The 14605-nt window shown below is 65.6% G+C and overlaps 2 protein-coding genes across 4 annotated transcripts; one reads left to right on the top strand and one right to left on the bottom strand.

Annotated features, from left to right (window-relative positions):
- Positions 1–1991: 1991 nt before the first annotated feature.
- On the bottom strand, positions 1992–5845 carry LOC140900662 (protein S100-B). Its single transcript, XM_073318272.2, has 3 exons — positions 3769–5845; positions 2670–2805; positions 1992–2389 (listed from the first exon to the last, which is right to left on the bottom strand). Exons 1-3 carry the CDS (start codon positions 3858–3860, stop codon positions 2240–2242), a joined length of 378 nt encoding a protein of 125 aa, XP_073174373.1. The 5' UTR covers positions 3861–5845; the 3' UTR covers positions 1992–2239.
- A 1014-nt stretch (positions 5846–6859) lies between these two features.
- On the top strand, positions 6860–14416 carry MCRS1 (microspherule protein 1). Of its 3 annotated transcripts, XM_073318270.2 has the most exons (14): positions 6860–6959; positions 7862–7991; positions 8369–8507; positions 9286–9444; positions 9879–9988; positions 10243–10351; positions 11024–11162; positions 11328–11403; positions 11860–11888; positions 12381–12473; positions 12962–13044; positions 13318–13405; positions 13755–13882; positions 14119–14416. In XM_073318270.2, exons 2-14 carry the CDS (start codon positions 7882–7884, stop codon positions 14203–14205), a joined length of 1350 nt encoding a protein of 449 aa, XP_073174371.1. In that variant the 5' UTR covers positions 6860–6959; positions 7862–7881; the 3' UTR covers positions 14206–14416. The 3 variants fall into 3 exon arrangements, with proteins under 3 accessions (XP_073174371.1, XP_073174370.1, XP_073174372.1); XM_073318269.2 differs by having other exon boundaries at positions 11024–11403; XM_073318271.2 differs by lacking the exons at positions 6860–6959; positions 7862–7991; positions 8369–8507; positions 9879–9988 and having other exon boundaries at positions 9319–9444.
- The last annotated feature ends 189 nt before the right edge of the window (positions 14417–14605 follow it).

Here is a 14605-nt window from a genome sequence, read left to right as displayed (position 1 = left end):
CCCTCTATAACACTGTAGAGAGAGATGCACAGCTGTTTGCTCCCCTAGGTATTAATACATACTCTGGGTTAATTAATAAGTAAAATGATTTTATTAAATACAAAACATAGGATTTAAGTGGTTCCAAGTAACAGACAGAACAAAGTGAATTACCAAGCAAAATAAAATAAAACACGCAAGTCTAAGCCTAATACAGTAAGAAAACTGAATACAGATAAAATCTCACCCTCAGAGATGTTTCAATAAGTTTTTCACAGACTGGATGCCTTCCTCGTCTGGGCCCAATCCTTTCCCCTTGTTCCAGCTCAGGTTGTAGCTAGGGGATTTCTCAGGACGGCAGCCCCCTTTGTTCTGTTCCAGCCCCTTATATAACTTTGGCACAAGGCGGGAATCCTTTGTCCCTCTTTGGGTCCCCACCTCTCCTTCTCAGTGGAAAAGCACCAGGTTAAAGATGGATTCCAGGTCAGGTGACATGATCACACGTCACTGCAAGACTCGGTACCCGCTTGCCAGCCCACAGGTAAGCAGGAAGACTTACAAGTAAACAGCCATGTACAGTCAATTGTCCTGGTTGATGGGAGCCATCAAGATTCCAAACCACCATTAATGGCCCACAGTTTGCATAATTACAATAGGTCCTCAGGGTTATATTTCATATTTCCAGTCTCAGATACAAGAGTGTCACAAGAACAGGAGGACTTGTGGCACCTTAGAGACTAACCAATTTATTTGAGCATGAGCTTTCGTGAGCTACAGCTCACTTCATCGGATGCAAAAAGCTCATGCTCAAATAAATTGGTTAGTTTCTAAGGTGCCCCAAAGCCTGTATCCGTAAAAAGAAAAGGAGGACAACACAGCTGCTACTCTGAAGAGTGTCACAGACTCACAGGTTGTGCCCACTCGGCCCCGTGCGGTCCATGTGGGGTGCCCCTTTCAGTGTGACAGCCCTTCTCCCCGGGGGGCCACACTCTCTCGGGGTTAAGCCCCTCCACCTCCTGGAGCCGCACCTCTCAGAGCCTTAGCACACCTGTTTCTCGCCGTGGGCCCCCTCAGGGAGTCACCTCACTCTGGACCCCAGGGGCCTCCCCCCCCCCCGAAGGGGATGATGCAACCCTGTTCTCTAGACCAGAGCAACTCTCAGCCAGCATAAAATAAGAAGGTTTATTGAGCATTGAACCCAGCCCAGGAAACTCTCCGGGCCTCAGGCCTGGCCTCCCTCAGCACAGCACATCCCAGTCTCCCCTGCACCCAGGTGGGCTCTGCCTGCTCCCTCCTTCCAGCCCAGAGCCCCCCTGCTTCCCAGCTGGGCATCTGAAAGCACCAGCCCCAAGCTCACCTCTGTCCACTGTCTTCTCTCCAGGTAAACAGGGTCGCCTGGGCCCCCTCTCCTCTCTTTACAGCCCATTGTCCTCCCACTGGCCAGACCCGGCAGGGACTCCTGAGCTGGGCCTCCGGGTCGCCAGTCACTGGGGTCCCAAGTTCCCTCGCAGATCCTCTGTGACAAACTCCCTCTCCCCTCACCTCGTTAAACCCGTAGCACCTAGGGAAACTGAGTCCCACCCCCTCTGCATGCAAACCATAGGAAAACTAAGAAAATCCCCCATAGGAAACATGGAAAAACAAGTTTCAGAGTAACAGCGTGTTAGTCTGTATTCGCAAAAAGAAAAGGAGGACTTGTGGCACCTTCGAGACTAACCAATTTATTTGAGCATAAGCTTTTGTGAGCTACAGCTCACTTCATCGGATGCATAAAGTGGAAAATGCAGTGAGGATGTTTTTATACACACAGACCATGAAAAAATGGGTGTTTATCACTACAAAAGGTTTTCTCTCCCCCCACCCTACTCTCCTGCTGGTAATAGCTTATCTAAAGTGATCACTCTCCTTACAATGTGTATGATAATCAAGGTGGCCCTTAGCACTGCATTTTCCACTTTATGTATCCGATGAAGTGAGCTGTAGCTCACAAAAGCTCATGCTCAAATAAATTGGTTAGTCTCTAAGGTGCAACAAGTCTTCCTTTTCTTTAAGGAAAAACAAGAAACTCCCCCACTGCGTCACAAAGAGGGATACATTTATACAAATAGGATGACCACACTCAGTAGATGATAAGCTTTGGGATGATACCTTACAAGAGACCTTTTGCATGAAGCATATTCCAGTTACATTATATTCACACTCACTAGCATATTTTCATAAAATCATATAGAGTGCAGTGACACAGACCCCCCTCACCCCTCTACTCGGCCTTCTTCTGGATGAAGAATGTGTGGCAGGCCGCGGTCAGCATGGCGACCAGCGTGGCGTATTCCTGGAAGTCGATCTGGAGGTCGCCGTTGGTGTCCAGGTCCCTGAAGAGCCGCTCCAAGATCTCGGGGTCGCGGATCTCCTGCAGCTCAGGGAAAGGCAGTTTATGGGCCCCAGGCCTTTCCCCTCTAGGGGGTGCTGGCCCAAGGGCCTGGCCGACTTGGGGGGCAGGGAATGGGGCACACTTCTCCAGCGGAAAGGCCAACAGGGCTGTTAGGCTGCCTCTGGGACAGTCTCAGCCCAGGGTCCCAGCCTGGGCGCTGGGAAGCCAGCTCCATCAGCTGCTCCCAGCCAATCCCCCCCACCCATTCCTGCAACAGGCTGGGTGCCCCTCGGTGCCACCCCCTGCCGCTGGCGCTCACCTGCACGAACTGCGGCAGCTCCCGGTTGATCAGCGTTTTGAGATCCACTTTCCTCAGTGAGCCCCGGCAGCCGGAGTAGGTGTGAAAAACTGCCATGGTGGAGAGCAGTGCCCGCTCCAGGGCTGTCAGGGCCGGCCTGGGGGATGGGCACGAGGGGGTAAGGACTGGGCGGGGGTTCCCTGCCCCCCAGACCTGGGGGTGCAATGGGGTGACCGGGGAGGGGGCACCAGGGGTTGGTATCAAGGACACAGCAGGGTCCCTGCGCACAGCACCGCTGGGCCCTGCACACAGGGCTGGGCCCTTAGCTGGCCCAGAGCGCTGCCCCTCAGGCAGGTGCCTCCAGGTTGCTCTCAGTGCACCTGCACCTGCCCCGCACCCCACCCCACAGGCATTATTAACCCTTTATGGCCCGGGTGGGGGAGCTCACCCTGATGCTGCTCGTCCCATGGCCTGAGGAGCCTGCAGGGTGGCCATGCCAGTCCACTTCACCCCAACCAGCCCCCCCACCATGAGAGCCTCGCCTGCAGGCAACAGGGGGTGGGACTGCAATGGGGCTGGAGAGCTCTATCTGCCAGAGAAGCCCCCCCCCCCCACGCTGTCCTTTGCCCTGCCCTGCGGGCTTGGGCTAGGGTAGAGTGAGGGGTGGTCTCCATGTCACTCAGCTGGGGCTGCCAGCACAGGGCTCCAGTTCACAGCTGGTGCTTTGGGTGATGCGGACGCCGACCCCTGTTCCAAGACCTGCCAGGCTCATCTCACCCGGGGGCACTTGGTCCCCAATGACCCAGGCTGCCTCTGAACCTGGGGCTCAGTTCACTCAGCTAAAGAGCGGAGGGGAGGGGAGGACGGGTCAAGCCAGCTCCACTCCTGCCTGCTCCGGACTCCTGGGGATCCTGCCTGCCCCTTCCTGTCTCTCCAGCATGCTCCCTCCTCCCCAGAGATGGCTGCGTTTTGGTGGGGCCAGGCGTATAGCATAAAAGGGGGCATATTATGGGATGCACAGAGCCCTTGGTTCCATGCAGCTCCAATGGGCTGTCCCTTATCGCTTGAGTCACTCATGGAGGTGGTCACGGCTCCCCAGCCCCCCTGGCACACCTCTTACCCTTGGTGGAGGCTGGAAGCCATGTCCAGGAGGCGGCAGAAGCGCTGCACAGAGACTCTCGGGGCTGCCTGTGCTCTGCAGCTCGGCTCCATCGGTGTGTCCGAGACGCCGTGCAGAAGGAATCGCAGCTGCTACGCAATCTCCCTGCACACTAACTGGCTGTGCCAGGGCTGGGGCTTCGCCTCAATTATTCAGCATCCGCCCAGACATTAAAAAGCTCTTAAACGGCTCTAATGGAGCCCTGGTCACTGCAGAGCCCATTAGCGGCTGGGAGAGGGGCTGGAGCCGGCCCGGGTTGCAGTTAGCGCTGCGCCCTGGCCCTTGTGTTTCACACTGAGGATTGGGGTGTTCAGCGGCAGGTAAGATAGGGGGCAGGAAAGAGGGGGGAGACTCTGGGCTGGCAAGGAGGCTCGTCATCCTAATCAGGGGAGCTGGGGGGGGTGTCGGATCATCGAAGTGTAGGGCCAGGCAGGTCCTCAAGCAGTTCTACTCCGGCCCCCGAGATCACCGTAACCTCCTGGCTCGCAGCCCCAGAGCTGCCCCCACGGGGGTTAAGGTGCCCCAGGAGCACGGCCAGGGGGTGGGAACTGGGTGCCCCAGGCCCCAGAGCTGCCCCCATGGGGGTTAAGGTGCCCCAGGAGCACGGCCAGGGGGTGGGAACTGGGCACCCCAGGCCCCAGAGCTGCCCCCACGGGGGTTAAGATGCCCCAGGAGCGCGGCCGGGGGTGGGAACTGGGCGCCCCAGGCCCCAGAGCTGCCCCCACGGGGGTTAAGGTGCCCCAGGAGCGCGGCCGGGGGGTGGGAACTGGGCGCCCCAGGCCCTAGAGCTGCCCCCACGGGGGTTAAGGTGCCCCAGGAGCGCGGCCGGGGGGTGGGAACTGGGCGCCCCAGGCCCCAGAGCTGCCCCCACGGGGGTTAAGGTGCCCCAGGAGCGCGGCCGGGGGGTGGGAGCTGGGCGCCCCAGGCCCCAGAGCTGCCCCCACGGGGTTAAGGTGCCCCAGGAGCACGGCCGGGGGGTGGGAACTGGGCGCCCCAGGCCCCAGAGCTGCCCCCACGGGGTTAAGGTGCCCCAGGAGCACGGCCGGGGGGTGGGAACTGGGCGCCCCAGGCCCCAGAGCTGCCCCCACGGGGGTTAAGATGCCCCAGGAGCGCGGCCGGGGGGTGGGAGCTGGGCGCCCCAGGCCCCAGAGCTGCCCCCACGGGGGTTAAGGTGCCCCAGGAGCATGGCCGGGGGGTGGGAGCTGGGCGCCCCAGGCCCCAGAGCTGCCCCCACGGGGTCAAGGTGCCCCAGGAGCATGGCCGGGGGGTGGGAACTGGGCGCCCCAGGCCCCAGAGCTGCCCCCACGGGGGTTAAGATGCCCCAGGAGCGCGGCCGGGGGGTGGGAGCTGGGCGCCCCAGGCCCCAGAGCTGCCCCCACGGGGTTAAGGTGCCCCAGGAGCGCGGCCGGGGGTGGGAACTGGGCGCCCCAGGCCCCAGAGCTGCCCCCACGGGGGTTAAGGTGCCCCAGGAGCGCGGCCGGGGGGTGGGAGCTGGGCGCCCCAGGCCCCAGAGCTGCCCCCACGGGGGTTAAGGTGCCCCAGGAGCATGGCCGGGGGGTGGGAGCTGGGCGCCCCAGGCCCCAGAGCTGCCCCCACGGGGTTAAGGTGCCCCAGGAGCGCGGCCGGGGGGTGGGAGCTGGGCGCCCCAGGCCCCAGAGCTGCCCCCACGGGGGTTAAGGTGCCCCAGGAGCACGGCCGGGGGGTGGGAGCTGGGCGCCCCAGGCCCCAGAGCTGCCCCCACGGGGGTTAAGGTGCCCCAGGAGCGCGGCCGGGGGGTGGGAGCTGGGCGCCCCAGGCCCCAGAGCTGCCCCCACGGGGGTTAAGGTGCCCCAGGAGCATGGCCGGGGGGTGGGAGCTGGGCGCCCCAGGCCCCAGAGCTGCCCCCACGGGGTTAAGGTGCCCCAGGAGCGTGGCCGGGGGGTGGGAGCTGGGCGCCCCAGGCCCCAGAGCTGCCCCCACGGGGGTTAAGATGCCCCAGGAGCGCGGCCGGGGGGTGGGAGCTGGGCGCCCCAGGCCCCAGAGCTGCCCCCACGGGGGTTAAGGTGCCCCAGGAGCACGGCCGGGGGGTGGGAGCTGGGCGCCCCAGGCCCCAGAGCTGCCCCCACGGGGGTTAAGGTGCCCCAGGAGCGCGGCCGGGGGGTGGGAGCTGGGCGCCCCAGGCCCCAGAGCTGCCCCCACGGGGGTTAAGGTGCCCCAGGAGCATGGCCGGGGGGTGGGAGCTGGGCGCCCCAGGCCCCAGAGCTGCCCCCACGGGGTTAAGGTGCCCCAGGAGCGTGGCCGGGGGGTGGGAGCTGGGCGCCCCAGGCCCCAGAGCTGCCCCCACGGGGTTAAGGTGCCCCAGGAGCGCGGCCGGGGGGTGGGAGCTGGGCGCCCCAGGCCCCAGAGCTGCCCCCACGGGGGTTAAGGTGCCCCAGGAGCGCGGCCGGGGGGTGGGAACTGGGCACCCCAGGCCCCAGAGCTGCCCCCACGGGGGTTAAGGTGCCCCAGGAGCGCGGCCGCAGGCCTGGGGAGCTGGGCGCAGGCCTGGGAGAGGCCACTGGGCCTCAGGACTCCTGGGTCCTCGGGGGGCGTCGGGTCTCCCAGTAGGGCCAGGGCAGGGCCTGTCCCTGCAGCGGCCCCCGGCCGGGCCCACACCGGGGGCTTGTGCAGGTTGGCTGACGGGCGCCATCCAAGCCCCCGGTGGGGTGGGCGGGGTGGGGGGCAGGGGGATGCTGAGGTTGCCATGGCAACGGGAGCCGGGCCGCCGGGATTGGGTGCCCCGGTGCTATGGCGACGAGCTTCGGCGCATCACCACGTGCGCTGCCATGGCAACGGGGCGCCCCGCTGCCATGGTGCCCTGTGGCGGCCTGTCCGCCGAGCTGGGGCCAGGAGCGGGGCGGGGGGGCATTCTCTGGTCCAGCCCCTCCGGTAGCCAAGTCCCGGGCGCAGGACAGGCCATGGTCGCTCCCGTCACCAAGATGGCGCCGCCCATTCAACTGCCAGAGCGCGATGGCGGCGCCCACAGGCAGGGTCACGCCGTTTGAACCGGAAGCAATCTCTCTCTTCCGCTTAGGCTCCCGGAAGTGACCGAGCTCTTCCGGAAGTGATCATCCGCTGTGGATGGGGGCTCGTGCTCGACGGACGCCGCCGCGGAGCCGCCGCACCGGGGAATGGTGAGGCCGCGGGGCCGCCGCGTCCCGCCTGGGGGGTGGGGAAACCTCCGCGCCTGGCCGGGCTGATTGCGCATGCGCGGCCGGTGGAGGGCGCGGGCAGCCAGACTGAGCGGCCCAGCGCGCATGCGCGTGATCAATGTCTGGGGGAGGATGGGGCTGCTGTGGAGACCCCCCAAGGGATAGACCCCTCCCCCCAGGAGGCCTGCGTCCCGCCCCAGCTGTGCTGCTGACGTCATGCGCGATCGGGGGAGGGTGGGTGAGCGCAGTGTCTCCTCGTGCCTCAGTTTCCCTACCTGTGAACAGGGTGATGGCTCGCGACTCCCCGGGGCAGCGGCTGGGCCTGGGGGGAGGGGTCTGTCGCTTGGGGGGTCTCCATTGCAGCCCCGCCCCGCGCGGGGGTCTCTGCGCCCCGCCGGCTCTGTGGGGGCGGCCGGGGCGGCGTGTCGGGGCTCAGGGTGACGCAGCCCCTTGGTCGGTCCCGTCTGCCTTCCCCTCTCTGCTCACCGCGCTCCTACGCGCCCCCCTGGGCCATCCCGGGAGCCCCTTCCCCCCTTGGTAGTTCCACCCCTCAGTGTTCCTGTGAGCTGTTATCCTGCACCACGTTCCTCCGCAGAGTTGGCTGCATTTGAAGTGGAGTGAGACGTGATCTCTGTATCAGATCCATGCGCTGCAGTCCTGATGTGGGGTCTCCCTCTCTGGAGTTGTGGGGAGGTTTGCATTATGGGGTCTCTAGGGCTTTCTGACATATCACATGTAAGGTTTGCCCACAGCCACCTGCTTCCTGGCATTGGGCAGGCTGGTGCAAGGGAGCGCAGGTTCTCTGGCTGAGCCCAGTGTGATGCCTGGCATCTGATCTCTTTGATGTGGAGGGGTGTGGCTCTGTCTCCTCTGTCCTGGTGCAGACGTGCTGGACTCCGGACTGATGGCGTCAGGTACGGCGAGCCGCTCTGAAGACGAGGAGTCGCTGGCAGGACAGAAAAGGAGCTCGTCACAGGTCTCGGGCTCTATCCCCAAACGGCGGAGCTCCTCCAGGTACCCAGGAAGGGCCAAGGGCAATGAGGAGGGGTTGGGGTTCCCTGCATCGTGGAGGGACCCTCCCTAGCGGTAAGGATGGATCAGGCCAGTGCAGTCCCAGAGAGGGGGATGGGAAGTTGGGACGTGGGGCTTCTTGATGTCCTGTGATGAACCAGGTGCTGCTAACTCAACAGGAGCATCAGGCCTGGAGCCCGGCTCACCAACCGCAACCCTGAGCTGCAGTGATGGTTGGACTCGGAGCCACCAGAGGGCGCCCCACACCCATCTTGCTGCTGTTTGGGGGGTGGAGAGCTGGCTCCAGGTAGCCAGGTGTGCAGCGGGGGCCTGCACGTGGGTGGAGGGGCCTCACCTGGGGCCTGTGTTTGACCCACTAGGTTCATCAAGAGGAAGAAGTTTGATGATGAGCTGGTAGAGAGCAGCCTCGCCAAGTCGTCCAGCCGGGCCAAGGGGCCCAGTGGGGTGGAGCCAGGCCGCTGCTCGGGCAGCGAGCCCTCCTCCAGTGAGAAGAAGAAGGTGAGGGGGAAAAGAGAGTGGGCAGCGCCCTGCGGGGCCTGGTGCCCTGTCTGGTCTGGAGGAGGTCCCTCTGTCTCTGACCGTGCCTAAGGCTGGGTGTGCTGGGGAGGAGACACTATGCTGTGGGGAGGGGGTTTTTCCTAACCTCCAGCTGGAGATCAGCCCTGAAGCCTGAGCATGGAGAGCTTGGGTGGCTTTATCCCTGAGGGGGAGGGGAACAGAGAGAGCTGTCGGCCAGTAGATCCTGCAGCTCCCTGAGGGAAGAACACACAGGCCTGGCTCAGCGCAGAGACCTCCCCATGCCAGGACTTGAAAGGGCAGAGGGCAGGAGGCTCCCGCAGCCAGCTTGGGACAGAACTTGGGAGCCACAGAGCCCCTCAGCAACCATGCCGAAGGGACACCGTCACTGTGGCAGTCAGCAGCTTTCCTGCCGGGCTGTGACTCGCTGGGCAGAGCCTCGGTTAATTCTCTCCTGTGGGGCCTGGTTCCTCTTGCTGGTGGACGGCGAGCCAGAGCCAGGCAGTTTCATTCGCTGCCTGCAGCCAGTTCGCTTCCTGGCTCCGGCCCTGCTGGCTGGGCTTGGACGGGTAAGCGCGAAGTGTCATTGGCGCTCGGACATCCACCTTCCCTGGGCGTGTCCTGCCCCCCGGACGAGGGCTGACTAGGTTGGGTGGGGGGGCTGTGAAGGGCAGCCCCCATCCGCCCGTCATGGCCTCCAGCAGTGGGCCCCGCTGGCCAGGCTCAAGGACTCTCTGAGCTCCTTTCCTGGCTCGTGCAGGTATCCAAATCCGTCTCTGCACCCGTCACCCCGAGCCCGGTCCCAAACTCCAGCCTCCCCAAGCGGATGAAGAAAAGCAAACAGCCCCTGCAGGTGACGAAGGACTTGGGCCGCTGGAAGCCTGCGGATGACCTGCTGCTCATCAATGCTGTGCTCCAGGTAATGCTGCCATCCTGCTCAGCAGGGCCAGGCCAGGCTGGCACCTGCCTGGGAAACGTCCCAGCAGGGAGTGGGAAGTCAGCAGAGCTTCTGGGGCGGGGCCCGTGGCTCTGGGGGAGACTGTTCTGTCAAGGTCTGGCCACCTGCCATGGCACCTTGTACCGAGACCTGGGGGTGCTAGTCCCGGTGTCCTAAACTCCAGCCCTGGCTGATTACACGCTGCATCCCAAACGCCCTCGGCCTCCCAGAGCCCTCGGCTCCGTCCTCGCGCCGGTTCAGTCGCGCCCCAGGGGCCGGAGGCTGGGAAGCGTTGCCCATGATGGCTGTTTGAGCGGCGACGGGCATCCCGGTGGCGTGGCCGTCAGGGCCCCTGTGGCCGCGCTGTGGGTGCGGGGACCCAGCCCTAAGTCTGGCCTCTCTTCGGGCCCCTGCAGACCAACGACCTGACCTCGGTCCACCTGGGCGTCAAGTTCAGCTGCCGCTTTACGCTGCGGGAGATCCAGGAGAGGTGGCACGCGCTGCTCTACGACCCGCTCATCTCCAAGTGAGTGCCAGGCCACCAGGCGCGGACTCAGCCAGGGGCAGGCCACCCGTGGGGCCGCTGCTCCAAGCATGGCTGGTTTCCTGCTGCTGGTCACTCGCCCAGAGGGGTGGCTGGGGTGGTGTGAGGAGTCTCCCATCCCCCCAGCTGTGGCTCTGGGGAGCAGTGAGTCCGAGGGGCAGAGCCCTGCCCTCTGCTTGGCGTCAGAGCCGTGAAATCTGAGTTGGTAGCTGACGTGGTCACTGTTCCCTCCCCAGGCTGGCCTGTCAGGCCATGCGACAGCTGCACCCCGAAGCCATCACTGCCATCCAGAGCAAGGTGCTGTTCAGCAAAGCCGAGGAGCAGCTGCTGAGCAAGGTGGGATCGGTAAGGCTCACTCAGGCCCCCTCTGTGTGCAGGACGCGGTGACACCTGGAGGCTGAGCCAGGTGGGATTGGTACAGCCCGGGCAGCCAGCGACTCGTGCTCCTGGGGAAACGGCAGAGTCCCCTCCCTGCCAGCGGGGGCGAGAGTCTGGACCTGGAAGGCGCTCCGCTCCCTCTGCCCAGGGGAGGAAGGGCCATCTCCGCAGACCGTCCTGCCGGGTGTCCTTCACCAAAGTGCCCTGCAGCCAAACGGTTCCCGTGCCCCCCAGGGAGTCCTGCTGTGTGGGAGCTGCACTGGCCTGGCCCGGGGCCCCCGGCGCATGTGCTGTGGTTCCTGGCTCCTTCCCCGTGGCACAGACACCCCAATTGCCCAACGGTGCTGCTGGCACAGAAATCCCAGGGGGCCGATGCCACAGGAAAGCCTGGGAGAGTCGCCAGGCCATGCCCCCTGCCCCATGGCCCCTCACGTACTCTGGCCCAGGAGAGCCCAGCAGGTTCCCTCAGCCCTGCCCAGCGGAGCCCCCTGAGTGGTAGCCCTGGGCCGAGTCGTGGGAGCTGGCACTGTGATCCATGCAGACGCATGTCCCCAGGCTCCCACTGCCGGGAGCCCGGGGCTGTCCTGCCCCCTAGGGGTGGGTTCTGGAAGCCGCAGTGACCCGTCTGTCCTTCCGCAGACCAGCCAGCCCACGCTGGAGACCTTCCAGGGCCTGCTGCACGAACACCCCGAGGCGCTGCACCCTTCGCGCACGGCCAAGGCCCTGCAGGCCCACTGGCAGCTGATGAAGCAGTACCACCTCCTGGACGACCAGACAGGTGCGGCCCGCCCGCCCCACCGCCCGCCCTTGCCCTGCGGCTGGGCCCGGCGCGAGAGCCTGGAACTGGGGCCCAAGTCACCAGGCTGGGCCCCGAGAGCGCGGGGGGCTTGTGCTGATGCAGGGACTGTGCTAACCCCTCCCCCCGCCCTGTGCTTCCGTTCAGTGCAGCCGCTTCCCAAGGGGGACCAGGTGCTGAACTTCTCGGACGCGGAGGACGTGATTGACGACAGCAAGCTGAAGTGAGCGTCTGCGGGGAATGTGGGGGCTGGGCGGGGGGTCCTTCCCACCAGTGCACAGGGGCTGGCATCACATGCAGCTCATGCCACAGGCCATATCCCCTGGGCTGCCTGGAGCCCCTCGGTCTGATTACCTTCTTGCTGCTCCCCAGCCCAAGCTGCTGCAGCCACTAGCTGGAGCTGCCTGCCCCCTGGAGCCCAGCTCTGCAGCACCAAGCACCAGCTCGCTGGCTGGCTGTAGCTTCGCCCGTGCCCCAGTGTGCGAGGGCCCAGTGCCCAGCAGGCCTGGCTGCCCTTGGCGCCCTGGGGGGCAGACATGGTGGCAGGTGGCTCCAGAGGGCCTGCGCTGGGGCTGCATCAGGCCCCGAGAGCGCGTGTTAGGGATCCAGCCTACCAGGCATCCCGTGGGCGTGCGTGTGAGGGCAGCTACCTGACTCCTCCCCTGTCCCTTCCCTGCAGGGATGTGCGGGACGAAGTGCTGGAGCACGGTGAGTCTGACGGGACCTTCGCTCCGCTCCCCGCCCCTGGGGCGCCGGGTGGGGGAGCTGAGGGGCGCCCCAGCCCCTTGCGGGTTCGGTTAGCGCTGTGCCTCGGACCCGTCGCCACAGCCCCATCCAGCCGGCCGCTGCTGCCCCTGGGCCTGACAGCCCTTCTGCCCTGACACTGGGTCGGCGCGCCCTAGAGGGGAAAGACCCTGTACCCCATTCTCACCTCCTGAGCCAGCCAGTCCCTGCCCTGGGGCCAGATCAGAGCCGGTGCCCCCTAGAGGGGAAAGACTCCGTGCCCCATTCCCTAGAGGGGAAAGGCCCCATTCCTCACCCCCCTGAGCCAGCCAGACCCCTGCCCTCAGGCCAGATGGGAGCCAGCGCCCCCCGGAGGGGAGAGGCTGCATATCCCCTCCCCCGAGCCAGCCCGTTCTCCCCAGGGCCCCGTCACCCCTGTGCCGGCCCGAGCTGCCCCCTGCACTTCCCTCCTTGCAGAACTGGCCGTGGCCGACAGGCGCCAGAAGCGGGAGATCCGGCAGCTGGAGCAGGAGCTGCACAAGTGGCAGGTGCTGGTGGACAGCATCACGGGTGAGAGCCACGGGGGCTCTGCTGGCCTGGCTCAGAGCGCTGAGCTGGCCGAGGGGCCCTCGGCCTCCGGGCCATGGGGGCGGGGCTGGGTGGGACAAAGTCCCAGCGTCCCCCAGGGCAGTGAGCGGACATCCACGCTGCAGGGTTGCCTGGGGCTCCTGGGAACCGTGATGCTCAGGATCAGTCTGTGCCTGGCTGAGACCCGGGGTGGGGGGTCTTTCCACCCAAGAGCCGTCGGGGAAGGTGGGGGCGGTTCTCCCGGTGTCCCGGGGGGGAAGGTGGGGGCGGTTCTCCGGGTGTCCCGGGGGGGAAGGTGGGGGCGGTTCTCCGGGTGTCCCGGGGGGGAAGGTGGGGGCGGTTCTCCGGGTGACCCACGGCGGGAGGTGGGGGCGGTTCTCCGGGTGACCCATGGGTGGAGGTGGGGGCGGTTCTCCGGGTGACCCACGGTGGGAGGTGAGTCTGTCTGAACTCTCTCCTCCCTCGTCCAGGAATGAGCTCCCCGGACTTTGACAACCAGACACTGGCCGTGCTCCGGGGGAGGATGGTGCGTTACCTCATGCGCTCCCGAGAGGTGAGTCCTCGTGGGCCAGCTCCCCGGATCAGCCCGGCTAAAGGCCCCGAGATGCAGGAGTCACTCTGCAGCATGGCCCCGGGGTGGCCATGGTACAGGCTCCGAGCCTGCTGCTGGGCACACAGGGAGGGGCTGCGCCCTAGTGGGCGGAGCAGAGGGGGCTCACTGCAGGGCAGGGCTGGCTGATGCTTAGAGCCACCTGGTCCCTGCCCACCCTGGGGGAGCACGCAGGTGGGGGGGGGCAGCACCTGGCTAACAGCCCTCGCCCCCCAGATCACGCTGGGCAGAGCCACGAAGGACAATCAGATTGACGTGGACTTGGCGCTGGAGGGCCCTGCCTGGAAAATCTCCCGCAAGCAAGGTAGGGGGGCAGGGCCGACACACCCATCGGGGGCAGAGCTGTTGTCAGCCAGGGTGGGCCTCATAGATCTGTCCATGGAGGGGCAGGGCTGTGAGCATCGGGGGCGGGGCTCCCACACGGCTCCAGGGTGGCACTGCTGGGGTGTGGGGCGAGGGGGCACCTGGTACCTGCAATGGGGCGCTGCCCAGTGCTCCAGTCCCTGGGTGTGGGGCTCAGGCCTGTGCTCTCCCTGTGGGGCTGGACACTGGCGACGCCCTGCCTGGTAGCTGGGCTGTGGGTGGGGTCCCCAAGGCAGGCGGTAGGTCTCTGCGCCCCCTCACCGCCCCCCCCACCCCGCTGCGCCTTGCAGGCGTCATCAAGCTGAAGAACAACGGGGATTTCTTCATCGCCAATGAGGGCCGGCGGCCCATCTACGTGGACGGGCGCCCCGTGCTGGGGGGCAGCAAGTGGAAGCTCAACAACAACTCGGTGGTGGAGGTGAGCACCCGGGCCTGCTGCGTGGGCGGGGGATCGGCCTTCCTGCCGCTAGCCCTGTGGGGAGGATGGATCCTGCTCCCCCGGGCTCAGACGCCCCCTGACTGGGTGCCCCAGGGGAGCCCCTGGTGGTGGCGGCACTGCGGGGGCTCCCCCAACTCCAGAGCTGCCCAGGCTGCCAGGAGCTCTGCTGGGCCTTGCCCGGGCCCTGCCCGTGCTGACCTCCCTCTCCCCTGCAGATCGCCAGCCTGCGCTTCGTCTTCCTCATCAACCAGGACCTGATTGCCCTCATCAAAGCCGAAGCTGCCAAGATCCCCCAGCAGTGAGGGGCCCTGCTACCGTCAGGTGACTGCTGGCTTCACCCGCCGCAGGCTCCCAGCCCCCTCCTTTCCCCAGAGGCTGGGCCTGGCCCTGGGGCCGCCCGCTCCCCTCTGGCTGGGGGGCAGAGCACAAAGGTGCCGGCGGCTGCACCTCCTGTGTCACGCAGCGGGGGCCGGACTGCACGATGTTACCTTCCAAATAAATGCATCCAACCTACTACTGGTCTCTGGGGCCTGCCGGTGTCAGGGAGGGGCTGGCAGCGAGAGGGCACCAGGCTCTGTCCTGCCGCAGTGAGTTCCCCCTGTTAACAGGGCAGCCACTGCCCCTCTCCCTGCCCACGGGGCCTGCCCTGCCTTGGCCGTCGAAGGGGGCCTGCGGCTGGGCCCAGCGCGACTGCCCTACCCC

Source organism: Lepidochelys kempii, chromosome 20 (assembly GCF_965140285.1).
Source record: "Lepidochelys kempii isolate rLepKem1 chromosome 20, rLepKem1.hap1, whole genome shotgun sequence".
NCBI lineage: Eukaryota > Metazoa > Chordata > Testudines > Cheloniidae > Lepidochelys > Lepidochelys kempii.
This window is presented reverse-complemented; position numbering and strand designations above follow the sequence as displayed.